General features: G+C 35.2%; 1 protein-coding gene across 2 annotated transcripts; it reads left to right on the plus strand.

Annotated features, from left to right (window-relative positions):
• The first annotated feature begins 3,921 nt into the window (after positions 1-3,921).
• LOC135470156 (beta-1,3-galactosyltransferase 5-like) lies at positions 3,922-13,165 on the plus strand. 2 transcript variants are annotated; one of them, XM_064748933.1, is made up of 2 exons: positions 3,922-4,017; positions 4,651-13,165. In XM_064748933.1, the coding sequence occupies exon 2, from the start codon at positions 4,950-4,952 to the stop codon at positions 6,162-6,164; it is 1,215 nt and encodes a 404-aa protein (XP_064605003.1). In that variant the 5' UTR covers positions 3,922-4,017; positions 4,651-4,949; the 3' UTR covers positions 6,165-13,165. The 2 variants fall into 2 exon arrangements, with proteins under 2 accessions (XP_064605003.1, XP_064605004.1); XM_064748934.1 differs by lacking the exon at positions 3,922-4,017 and adding an exon at positions 4,171-4,299.
• The last annotated feature ends 412 nt before the right edge of the window (positions 13,166-13,577 follow it).

Raw genomic sequence — 13,577 nt, forward strand, 5'->3', positions numbered from 1 at the left:
CTGACATGGTACACGATTTCAATACTGAAAATGGTACACGATTTGAATACTCAAAACTGCTGGCTTCTTCTCTTTGCGTGATTCTGTCTTAATTTTGTACATTACTTACGTTCTTAGTTCTTATGTTATTTTGTATTAAACCTTGCTTTGGGGCAGTACATTCATCGTGTAGAATGAGGTCGCCACGTTGGATGCATGAACGGTTGCAATCAACTGAGATACAAATTTTATTATCGACATCATACATGCTGGCACGGTACAAGATTTGAACATTTCTTACGTCTTTCCCACGTTGAAAACTGTTTCTTTTTGCCTGCATGGATGCGTCCTCATTTTGTACTTTCTTTCTTAGTTATTTGGTGATGTGTTTTACACGTCGTTTTTGGGAATCGTTTTGGCCTTACACGTGACATTCTGGAACATCCATTTTGGTTGACGATAGGTATACGAATGTCTGCTTCGACGCATAGATTAAAGTTTTTTTTACAAATGCATCGTTTGGAATTATTACATTTCTTATTGTATAGTGCTGATTCAAGATTCAAGAAAGTGACATATTAGCATAAAAGGTACAATAATAGACAGAATAAGCAAATTAGGGAGTAATGGGATACGAAGTAAAGATACAAGATCAATCAAAAAACTTCACACTAAAAGAACAAATACCATGTCTCTTTAGTACAAATACGTATAAATTAAGTTCAACAGTGAAACTAAGAAACTCAAGTTGATTAAAGATAAATTATCTCGTGTATGAGCTCACGTCATCTGTAGGATGACGTTTTATTTGTTAATGGAAGAACAATTGTAATATAGTCAACATAGGCCTATAAGACGATGAGTCCTTCCTGAAATACAACCACTTCCGTCACCACTTAAATAATTCAGAAGAATGCCCCAGACCGTCGTTCCTGCCTTCGTTTAGTTGAGCGACTGACATGTTAAGACAACGTGGCATGTACAAAAAATTATTTATTTGATATTTCAAAAACCAGAAAGCTTTTGAAATCTGTCAGCCTTTACTTCATCAATTAAGTAGGCTATATATGACATCGAGAGACACTTGTCTCTCAGTAGGGTCTGACTTCTCCTCCATGTGTCTATACTGCGCTCTTCCAGCCGTGCACAATCTTTACTTTGCAGTTTATATCATTAGTTTTTATGTAGATTTTGTAGATACATTTTCAACAATAACGCATCTCTTTACGTAACGGATCAAATTATTTCCCGCAAATTCCGACATATTGTTAACAAGAAACTAATCATTCCCAGTAACATCTTTTCGTTCGCTGTTCACATGCCATGCATGCATTTCTCATTTAGAATGGTTATGGTCCATATTTACCAAAATCTATTAACACCAAGAACTACTGGTCGTACAGGAGCCTTTGGAATGGAGTACTGCCTGAAACTCTTCCATGGAAGTAATTTCTTTGTGTTTTTTTATTTTATGTCATAGTCTTCCTGCTTAAATCTGTATATCTATATCATTCTGTTTTGCATTTTCTAAAAATTTTGTATGGTTAGGATGAAAGCTTGCTCCGCAATTTGCTTGTACATAGAAATCAATGCCTCGACAAGGACATACAGTTGTTATACGACAATGCCGTTCTCATAAAGCCTGACAGTTCGATTATGATGTTGGGAAATGAAGCAATAGAGGACTGAGTTTATTCTGGTAAAAAGGTACATCTACTAGATGCTTATGCAGCCTTCCTCATATATGCATTACGTCACACATACGTCATAGCACAAAATAATACGTATAATGTTTAGCCACGTGCATCTTGAACGTCGCCATCTCCCTGTTTTGCCTTCTCTGGCTTTTTTTGCACAACAATGGTGTTTCTGTGTCGTTTTCACGAGAAATTTACGGAGAACTTAGATTAATGCTCTGAGAAGGATCTCTAGCGCTGAATGAGGCGGACGAAACCAAAGATGGTATTTTTGTAATATGACTCATTTATCTCATAATTGTAATTTCCTACTTTTTAAGCAATAAAACTTGCACAAATAAAACAAATATAAAACTTAACTAAGGTAAAGAGACAGGGGGCCGGTTGCGTATGACCATTTGTCAGCTATCACATGCACTGCCGTCGCTGCTCTGCTTTTTATTCTCTGATTAGTATCGAATTGGTAGATGTCATCTAGAAAGTGGGTAACAGTAGTATCAGTTGGTATTGTGCCTGATTGAGGTCGCTGCTTCAAAACCCGGACTGGTCTCAGCCAATTTTCAGAATTAGAATCTCCATGTAGCGGTAATACTGTTACGTAAGTCGACTGTCTAAATAACAATTACCAATCTGATATATTCAGCTACGGGAGCTGTGTCATTTCTTTTCATCATAGGGGTAGCCTGATGCATGTTCCCCGTAAATTAAAGGATACATGAAACGCTTTGGTTTTGTTTCTTAATGTGCAGATTATCATGTGTAATAACATATAACAGTACGCCGAGTTCCGAGCAAGACTAACGATGACGTAATTTCTGAAAAACTCCGACCGTTGACGGAAAATATACATAATATAGAGGGGTAATTAACAGGTATAAAATACCCCCCAAAATGACATTTTTCACACAAAAATTCCGAGGTTTAATTTTCTTCATTTGGCATAAACACATAGTCTTTATTTTATAGTTCCTTTTCATGTATCCTTTAAGTTTATCGGTCAGATATATCTTCTGTTTCTCTGGGAAGCCTTTTGGTTAAGTGCTCTGGGCTGTTGTCATGTTTTTGTTGGTGATTTGGTGCATCAGGTCACTGGTTCGAAACTGTAGTGGTTTCATTTGATTTTAGAGACAAAATTCTGTGCTGTATCCAGGTGTTATCCTAAGACCGTATGTCTTTTATATCATTAGGCCTACGGCATAGATAACTTAGAGTCAAAGCTATCCTTGGTATACATGTACTATACTTCCTTTAATTACAACTGAATTTGTGACGAGGATTGAAATCATTACATTTACAAAAATGTGACAAAAACTCTACAAGGCGAGATATAGATATATTTATATATGCCTACACCATATGCAGGACGCATTGACATACTACTGTCCAAATAATTGAAATAATCCCTTTTGTCATAACGCGTTGACGGTGTGAGATACCTCTAGAGCCTAATTGGTCACCCTTACACATATATATATATATAGGTTCGAATAAAATGCACCATCTGGACTAAGAGCAAAAGATCATTCAGTATATACAGCATAATAAATAAACTTTAGTATTGATTCTAGAGCTTAAAAAAATATTGCTTTTTAGTCATTTTTGCACATATGAAAACCGGTATAGGTCTGCCAATAGAGGTGCGGAAGTCGGTATGCTCTGTTGGTAAATGGTATATTCATTTAATTCACATTTCAATAATGGGTCGTAAACAAATTTAAAAATGGTGCTTAGGATTTGAGGAACAAACGCTACAACTTCAGTGTTATCATGCACACTGAAAAACCTTGTCCGACGTCCAGTATCGATTAGTTCTCAACGCCCACGCTCCATGAGGCATTAAAAGAACATTTGAAATGTGTGACAGTTAAATCTGTAGGCTTTAAATTAAAATGTCACGATCAACAAAACCAACATTTCGCCAATGACAGTGACATGTACCCCGCCTGGTAGGGCCTGTTAAGTATAGGGCCTACATGTTGGCCGTAGGACTGAAATATGGATAAAAAAATTAGTGGTCATTAAGTTAATAGGCTAGCACAAGGTACATGCTGTCAGTCTGTAACACAAATGTACGCTATCAACCCCGCATGTAACGCTTTGGGGTTAATATTAGACAGTAGTACAGTATTAAACCCAAGATGTAGGTTTGCACCACTCGAACTTGTCGTTGAGAGTTATCTGTTCCTGACCTAATTTTTCAACGTCCGCTACTCGCATATTCGGCTTTGCGGTCACGTGACAAATGTGAAGAGATAAACAAGACGTTCACGATGAAAGCTGAAATGGGTAGTTTCATCTAAAAAATGGAGTGATCTTTGATGATTTTCCATCAGATTAATAGGTGAGTAGCTATCGGAGTTTTCGCAGGAGGGATGACAATTATGCAAAACCAATGTGGGCAATTTTTGACCACTGCCGACGCTAAACAAAGTATAGGGTATAGGGCTCAGTATAACTAGGTCAACCAGGGTACTATTTTAGCAGATGAACTTTGGTCTAACAGCTGATTTCCATACCGTCGAGGAATAAGTGTTGTTTTGTGTTTCTTTAATATATAGATGCCATTTCCTTGATTTTGTGAGTGAAGTAATGCATTGCTTTGTTCCAAATAGAATTTCTTGCAGTGAGTAACTTTGTAATTTTTTTATTTTTTTTTTGTGGGGGGAGGGGGGACACTGATTGGGGAAAACAAAAGGAACACTGTATGAAAATGTGTACATGTAGGCCTATATACTGTTAATGTAACCATGGTGTAATGCAGTCTCAGTTCAATCACCACACAAAGTTGTAGTAATATAATGACAAGTCTTGTGTAAATTATTTTCATGTATCTAAACTTTGTTAGTCAAATGTATGGGCCGGTCTACTATTACCTCATTAACTCACTGAGTATAATTCTTGAGTTTGAAAAGAAAATGTGCTAGTCCCAAAATCATTATGTGGTTGAAAAATATTCTTTTTTGTATCTTTTCAGACCCATAATTTTGCTACTATGAACAGGTCACAAGAACTGGATTGGATGGTAGGAATAATTTATACCGGTATATAAAGTGAATTTTATATGTACCGTTACAGATTATTTTGGTTTGTTATGGAAGGATCATGCGACCAAGATTTTAGTTTTTCTGCTTCACTGCTCCTGTGGGACAACTGTATTTAACAACTTGGGGTTGCAGAAGTGCTGACTGTTTTACCTTTCCTGCCCAAGCCACATCCGACAGATTTTGCCTAGTTACTGTGAATAACAAACCTGTCAGTTCAGAAGCTGTAGATATGACACCTCCTGAGTGTGTTAAAGTGTTCAGCGCATCCTCATCCCGAGTGACCTCTGGTTGCAGTGACAGGGAGAAGTTGTGGTCTCACAGAGTCATTGTTGTTGTTTTAACAGTCATGCGGCCCGGCAGATTGTCATGTAAGTCTATGGTGAAAGCTGTTGTTTTAACTGCAATTTTAACCATTGTGTCTGGCTTTTTTTTGCTGTCTTTTGCACCACAGCTAAGCACAGGGATTTCTGATGGCACAGCATCTGACAATTATCATGTGCCACGAAGGAGAAAACTCCGACTGACAGCTAAAGATGGACATTCTATAAATGTCAAAGCACCTTTGCGTTTGGGAAAAGATCCAGGTGATGTGTGGGATATCAAAGTTTTCAAATCGTATAATGATATTCAGCCATACTGTGAGGAAAATGCAATTTTATTGATCATGATAACATCTGCGCCTGGCAATTATGAAAGACGAAATGCCATCCGCAAATCTTGGTGTAGCAGTCATACTATGGGGTTTTCAGCCCAACAGTGGCAGTGTGTGTTTATGATAGGACAGACAGAGAATTCCACTATCAGCACTCATATCACACAGGAAGCCTTTCGTTTCAGGGACATCTTACAAGGCAGCTATTTGGATGTTTATAGAAATCTTACCCTGAAAGTATTCCATGGATTTGACTGGGCAGCTAAAAACTGTCACCAGGTTCAATATCTGCTCAAAACAGATGATGATTGTTTTGTCAATGCTGGACTTCTGTATAACTTTCTAGTGAACCATAATCATAATTTATTGAACCTGTACGTGGGAAATGTTTTCTCAGCCGAAGACAAGAGGACAGTTGTTCGTAACCCAAAGAGCCGCTGGTTTGTCTCTGAACAGGATTTTGCAGAGACAATTTACCCAAGATATTCCAGTGGAACAGGGTATCTCATGTCCTATGATGTACTTCTTCGGCTGGTGCAGGTCAGCAAGTCTGTCACACCTTTTCCTGTTGAAGATGCCTATGTAGGATACCTCATCTATAAACTGGGTATTGAGCCTATTGCCAGCACTCGATTTACCCTGTATGGTAAAGGTTGGACTACATGTAACTTTCTTTATCTTATGGTCATCCATGGTGTTGAAGCTGACACACAAAGTAAAATGCTGTCAAAGACACTCAGTGCCCCATACAGTCACTGCAAAGTAGATGGATTAGAGAGCAGCTGGAGGTAGCCCAGTCTTCTGTGTATGCATACATACACTGTGTAGCTACATTCAAACAAGTTGCTGTAACATAGTGTGAAATGTTACATAGTTTTACAACTTGTAAGTATTAAATCCAGGCTTGCCATGGCTAAGACATTTACATCCATGTATTAGTTTTTTACAACAGGTTATCTTTTTTTCCCCAGTAATCCTTAACAAGTTTTTATACACTTTTTGAACAATATATACTATTTTATTAATATGAAGATGTATCATTGTTTATAAATTGTTTTTATGTGAGACTGTTACTTTCTAGGAGGTGGGTTTTTGAGTAAAATAATTCTCCATATGTATAAAGTGTATAAAGTTACTTCACATTGATCTTTTAAATGACCATTGAAAATGAATGTCATTTGTTAAGGATTAACTCTGTCAAGACGTTATTTTGAAATTTTTGAAATATATAAATTGAATTATTAACTGGTTAGAGTGAAGCAATGAATGATCCAGCTTGGTTAGAAGTGCATAAAAGGAAGCATATTTAAAACCAGTACATGTATATTTATGTTGTATGCATGTATACCTAAGTACATGCATGCACATATAGACATTGCCATAGATTGGACGATTCAGAAAGAGACTTTAAAATTAACATGATTAATGTTTACTCCTTGATATGTATGTCGTATAAAGAGGATTTTTGTGTAAAACTAAATTCCTACAATGTTGAATTAAAGTACCTCCTAGTGTGCCAAAGTGTAATAAGAAAATAGATGTGTAACTATTAACTGTGCCTTAAATAAGTAAGTAAGTACTATTTTAATGGGTGTATAATTTTCCCATCATACATTAAATTGTATAATGATGTTGGTCCCCAGTTTTGTTCTATTCAGGTGATGGTATTCCTTAATTCTTATAAGCATATTCCCAAAGTTAGTTATATCACCAGTTTATACCTGTGTATTAAGGGGTCTTCCCCAATCATTAATGATGCCTTACATCTTGTTATATGAATGCATCTATACGTACCATTATACCTGACATAATGTGTAAAATACATACATATTTATGGTTTCTTTAGTAAGCTGTCCATAAAAAGTGTGTAGTGAAGTAATTATGCAGTCAGTTAGGGCCTTTTGTTTAGCAACAGTTAAATATGCACTCTTTCAATGATGTAACATCTGGTACTAATGTACAGTGAGCTTTAGTTCATCCCACTGGTACTTTTCATCTGTGGACAGAAGTTTGCATGACCTTTCAGAGAATTTGGCAGGCTGCCATGTAAGTGGATGAGAGCAGCACTGAACATCTATACATACTCATAGGAGTTTAGAGAATTACACCATCCTGACCTATTTCTTCTGAATATTTTGCTTAGCATAGTCACTGATAATTTTCAGGCTGTATAATAATAATTTCTCAGATGTTGCGTTGAAAAACACCCAGAGTGAGGAGATTTAATCTTTAGGATATCTGCTTTCCAGGATATGTCCTCCTTTCCACTCCAACCCTAATTTCTAAAAATTTTATCATCATATATTTCCTTTGTTTCCACAGTTTTTAACAATCTGATCAAGGCTTTTGCTTGATTGTCGGATTTTACTTTTTGGTCTTAAATTGTTGTTGATCTGCCGTCACTACTGTATTTAAAAGGGTTTTAAAAAAAAGACTTCTTGTCTCTTACAGACTTTCAGTGTTACAAGTAAATGAATCATTAGGCACAGTTAAGTTTTAATATCTACCTCACTTATTTAGGCCATAATGTGCATATGCCTGCTGAATGTGTGAGTGTCGGGCACCTTACACAGCTAGACAGCCTATAGCTGGGTCATGCTTTTTTATCAAGACATCATACAGGGGCCAACCACTGGGGAAAGTGGGCGAGAGCTGCTTATTGCATACACCAGCTGTACAGGCCTCACATAGGGAGGGGGGCACAGTGCAGGAAGGTGTTGGGAAGGCAGCCTGCAGTGGCAGCTCACTGATTCTGTGGGGTTAAGCTGGGTCACACCATAGGGCCTGGGAGCATCAGCACTCAGAATGAGGGAGACTCTCCCATGCTGCCGGTGCAGCTGTGCTGGTTGATCAGTACACATGAACTCTAGTAATAGCCTTACACACTAGAGTCTTCAACATCTAATAAAATATATATATATTTCCACCTTTCACTAACTACCTCAATTTGTAAGTGGAATCCTGTATACATTACATAAGTGTTATGTACTGTGTGTGAGTGTATTAATGCATGGTTTTGAACTGCTGTTTTCAAGAAGATATATTTTTCTACCTATTCCTTTTTTTTTATATAGATGCTGTTTGTAAGAAACTGCTTCTCAAAGGCTACCAAAAATACAAACTTGTGTAAATGTCCATTTATTATATGATACCTGTGCAACAAAAATTCACTGTCTTCTTTCATTGATCTGTATATGGCATCCAATATAAGCCACATACTACACTTACAGATTTAAACATTATAGAGCAACTGTGGTCACGTAAATCACTGTTACTTATGAGGAAACATGACATTTGGACATGTACACAACTTTATCAGGACCATATTGTATTGCACAGACATTATTTCTGGGGCCATATGGTTCCCTTGACCCTTCGGAATCTATATTTATACTCAGAACATACATCTAGTACATGCATGTACACTATATGTAGTTGACATGATATGTACCTTTTTAACAATATTTCTATTACATTAAACTGATTACAAACTTGGCAGGTAAGTCTTTTCTGTCAGTGTTTCATCTGGGATTAATTAATCCCAGGTTCCATGAAATTCTGCTGCTGATATGACATCAAAATTTGGAGAACAATTTTAAGTTTCTTACAACAATACAGGAGGCCAAAGTTAAAAGGTAAACTGCAAAAGCTATTAATAGCCCCACTTAACATACAACTTTTAAAAATAGGGTGAAAAATTTTCATTTCACCTAAAGAAATGTTGAACTTGTTAAAATCGGTATGTTAAAGTGTTCACACTGGCACATAAACCCATTTTCAGATTCGCAGCAGCAATGTTGACCTTCAAAATGTCAATAAAATCACACTTTGGTAGGATTTAATTGCAATTGGGAAATTATACATCATAGAAAAGAAACCAGATTTTATAACTGGATACTTGTAACTTTAAAATTCAAAAATAGATTGTGATGTGATGTCACATGACGAATTTCTACAGTTTTCATTGGACTTCAACGCCCTTTGCAATTTATGTTGCTCTGTGAATGCTGTTACACCAAATACCAAATTTCAGCTTAATCAGTAGAGTTCTTGTGGAGAAGAAGTTTGTTAAAGCATTTGGCCACTTAACAATATGGCAGAAAAAGTAGGTTACAATAGAATATCAGTTGTTTAGGTTACACAGTTATGGTTAAGTATGTCTATTTTCAACTACTCACTAGTAATTTGGTTCAGTCATGACATGGCAGTTTTTCAGGAAATGCAAAAAAGTGGGTGCAGAGAAAATTTTGTAATTTTTCAAGCAAGAACAGTAGCAGAGTTGATAATCAGATGTGTATCTATATATTTTCTACAGTGTAAAGAAAAAGGTGGTACCCAAATTTTTCAACCGCCTCTGTAACCAATGTTTGAAAGATTTTGAGAGAACTATGAGGTGTAAAGAACTAATTTGCTCAGGGTTATGAAGCTTGCTTCTTTAGTCACACAAATGAATCATTTCAGCATAATTTTTATATTTTAAGCATTGTATGCTTAAATTCCACTAAAAAAAGTGCTTTAGTGGAAGAAAAGGTTGACGATTTACAGTATGTAATGTTAGTTACAGATTTATTTTCAAATTGAACAGAACATGCAAAACTAAGTAGATAAGAGTAAACATATATAATGTATAGTATGACGTGTAACGGAGAAATAATCTGTCCAAACATTGCTTTTCATTCTTGGCCATGTTTCCTTAAGGTGAAATGTCAGGGTTATCGATTTGCTGCTAAAATTTAACACAGTGAGCAGTATATTGTTCTTTTTTATGAGTTACATTGAATTCATTCCATATATGTGAGTAGAAGTAAGTTGTAAATTAAACAGTCTGCTATTTGTTGATAATGCCATTTCATGACACATAGACCTAAAATTGTACTCCAAATTGAACTCGTGAAGGATTCCTGATAAGTAACTCTCAAGAAGAAGATTATGGTTATGTGAAAAATAAAGAAAATTATGCTTTTAAAATTAAAATTTGTTTTAATTACATTTTTGGATCATAGTTAACAACCCAGAATTTTCCTTCTATTTTATGCCTTTTTTACCCATCATTGTTTGGAAACTGTGGCCCTTTTGTGGTACATTTTTATGATAGACAGTATCACAAACTGTATGTTAAAGATTAACAAAATGTTGCATTTAACCTTTAAATATATGCATCAAATAGGTATAATTTATCTGCTGATTCAGTGCTCTATCAAGTGTGAGCATTCAGCTTCAGATATTTTGTTTTGTACAGAGGATTGTAAGTTTTCAACCTTAGCCCAAAATGGTTGATTATTGATGATTGGAAACTTATTTATCTGGTGTTCAAAACCATTGCATTTCATGAAATGATAATCCTATGGCAACATCCTGAAAAAAAGAAGAAATAAATGTACGTCTCATATATCAATGCAAAGATTAATATGAAAGATAAATTAGTGAATTATTTCCACTACAGTAACCTGTAACCATTATGCTATTAAATGAGAAGCCTGTAGGTGATATAGCTGACAGTTTCCAAAACTTGGAAAGCATTGCATTTCATGTTTAAGAAGGTAATAAGGCTGTATCCTTAATATATGTACCTCCAACTGTGTGTGTATATGACTATCTCTGAGACCCAGACTTGCTATACAAAGGACACATTCATGTAGTAAATCAGAAGTATTGTTGCCGATTCCTGTTAATGCATATGACAGAGACAATACAAATATACAAATTAGCAGCCTGGTTGGAAAAAGAAAAGAAAAATGAAATTTTCATCTTTGGATATAAATGGGGATTTTTGATGGGATCTTGGAATTGATTATTGTGAGTCATTTAAGAGTGGCTGATGTATGCACCCATGTAGATGTATACCTGTACAGAGGACCAATGTTTTATAATGTTTTAGTAAAAGAGCTGTATATACTAATTGTGTACAGTTAAACGCATAGACCTCATAACTCTTATGGATTTATATCTTGATTGTAGCGTATACATTGTAACAAAACTTCCCTTTCCATTCAACTTTCTGACTATACTAGCTGGTAAATCAGTGTGGTAACTTCAAGCCATATTACATTGCTGCTAGGTGTATAAAATTATAGTCAATAATTTGAAGAATTACCTGACAATCCTTGCAACTTCATATGGCAATGCAATTCTTATGTAGATTACAATGATCCAAGTCACAGTATTATATGTTCACACTTGTAACATAAATGTTACTTTGTGCATGTTTTTACTTATTTGTAAATATGATGTAAATGAACAGGCACATTCTTGTATTTTGTCCATGGATTGTACATACATACAGCCTTGTTTATCAGGCATAATTGCTGTTTATTTGTACAGATGAGATAATTATATAATATTTCTAATACATGTAGTTAGGTTAGTTGAATTTTTACTTCGTCTTTTATCACTAATACTAATTTTACAAGAACTATCACATCATATTACAATTTAAAAACATGTATGTTTCCTAATTTGCATTGAGACAACTGTGTGGCATGAAAAGTCTTTGTCAAGCAAACTGTACTTTCACTAAATTAGAAACATACATGTACAATGACTAATAGACTGATATAATTGTTCCCAAATGGACAGAAGCCTCATTACTTGCCTACATGTAATTCATATATAATACACATTGTTGCAGAAAAAGTACAAGCAGACATTTATGATTAACCACTATGCACAAATACGAGAATGCTGTAATTTTTTTTTCATAAAGCCACATTAAAGAAAATACTTGATTACCATCACAAACCTCATGAAAAATTGGGCAAGTGGCACTTTTTTCCTTGTTACATGTATTTTGTTTTAAATTTTTGTTTAATGAGAAATTAATCATTGAAAATGTGTTAATGCAAAATTTTTCTATGAAGGCCTAATGCAAACACTAGCCTACTTAACCATAATCTGCTCTCATGTGTACACACATGGAGATCATGCAACCACAACCGATGAGGCTGTGACATGCCAACAGTTAACATGCTTACTTATCAGTTTAAACTGGAAAAAATGTGTTCTTCATATCTTTGTCTTTGACTCCCTTGTGTATGTTTTCCTAATGATTAAGTGTTGTAAAATGGCCATTGTTTGTTTCAGAAAATCACAGTTTAGATTTCTGAGCTGTATGTTTGAATTTGGTGCTATGAGAATACCTTTATTATGCATTGACATGTTGTTTCTTTTAAGTCATATATTCCTGAATTGTAACTGTTCATTTTGAAATGCATGTAACTGCAAATATTCTGTAGTATGGTATTAGGCTGCAAAGAAACAAAGTGTAGTCTTGGTGTATACAGGTAAAAAAATGAAAGGTATATATTTACACATACAAACCTGTTGTTTTTTTTATTAACACTCTCATTCATGTAAAAGCTCCTTACATAACTTGATCAAAAATCTGGCTTGCCACCATGTTCATTGGGGAAGAATGGGAGTCAAGTTAGTGTATGCATCCATTATTCTAAAGGTGATGTTATGTACAGACTTTGTTTTGCAGCTGTGTACATTTTCCTTATTTTGGGAAATACGACACAGAAAAACATGCTAGGCATAATTAATAATCGGTCCCTTTCTTTTGTTTTTGTATTATTTTGATAGCTCGTCCTCAAGTTCAATGCAAAATCTTTACCTTTGTTTGTCATGGTATACAATGGTTGTATACAGTCATGTATATTAAAAGTGTTACTTGTTTTACGTCCATTTTATTTCTTGTATTGTTTTCCCTTTCTTTCCTGTTTTATATTCATTCAAGATTTTAATGAAGTCTGACATGACAATTACAAAGAAATTAAATTTAAATATTAAATAAAGCTTTTTTTTTTTGAGTTTTTGTTCTTGGTATGAAGGTCTACGAACCATTGCCACCATACAGTAAATCACCTATAATTTCATGAACTTTTTGAACTAACTAATCTTACCTTTGTCAAGGGATGGGGACAGTGGAGGGTGGAGAGATTAGGGACATTAATGAATTTCATTAGTTGGTTCAAACAATAAAAAAAATGACTATTTAGTGGCATAAAGTTTTTGTCTGTAACAGCTGAGATTCACATTGGGAATGTTGAACCAGGCTACACCTCTGATTCTGTTCAACAGGCTAATTCATAGGTGAAAAATTATAGTGATTTACTGTATATTTGCTTACTCCTGCTGGACGTCTCCTGTATTGATGTTAACGAAGTGATGCTTCATCTTGGCATGTATACTAAATAGTTCTGCGTG

This window comes from Liolophura sinensis, chromosome 7 (assembly GCF_032854445.1).
Source record: "Liolophura sinensis isolate JHLJ2023 chromosome 7, CUHK_Ljap_v2, whole genome shotgun sequence".
NCBI lineage: Eukaryota > Metazoa > Mollusca > Polyplacophora > Chitonida > Chitonidae > Liolophura > Liolophura sinensis.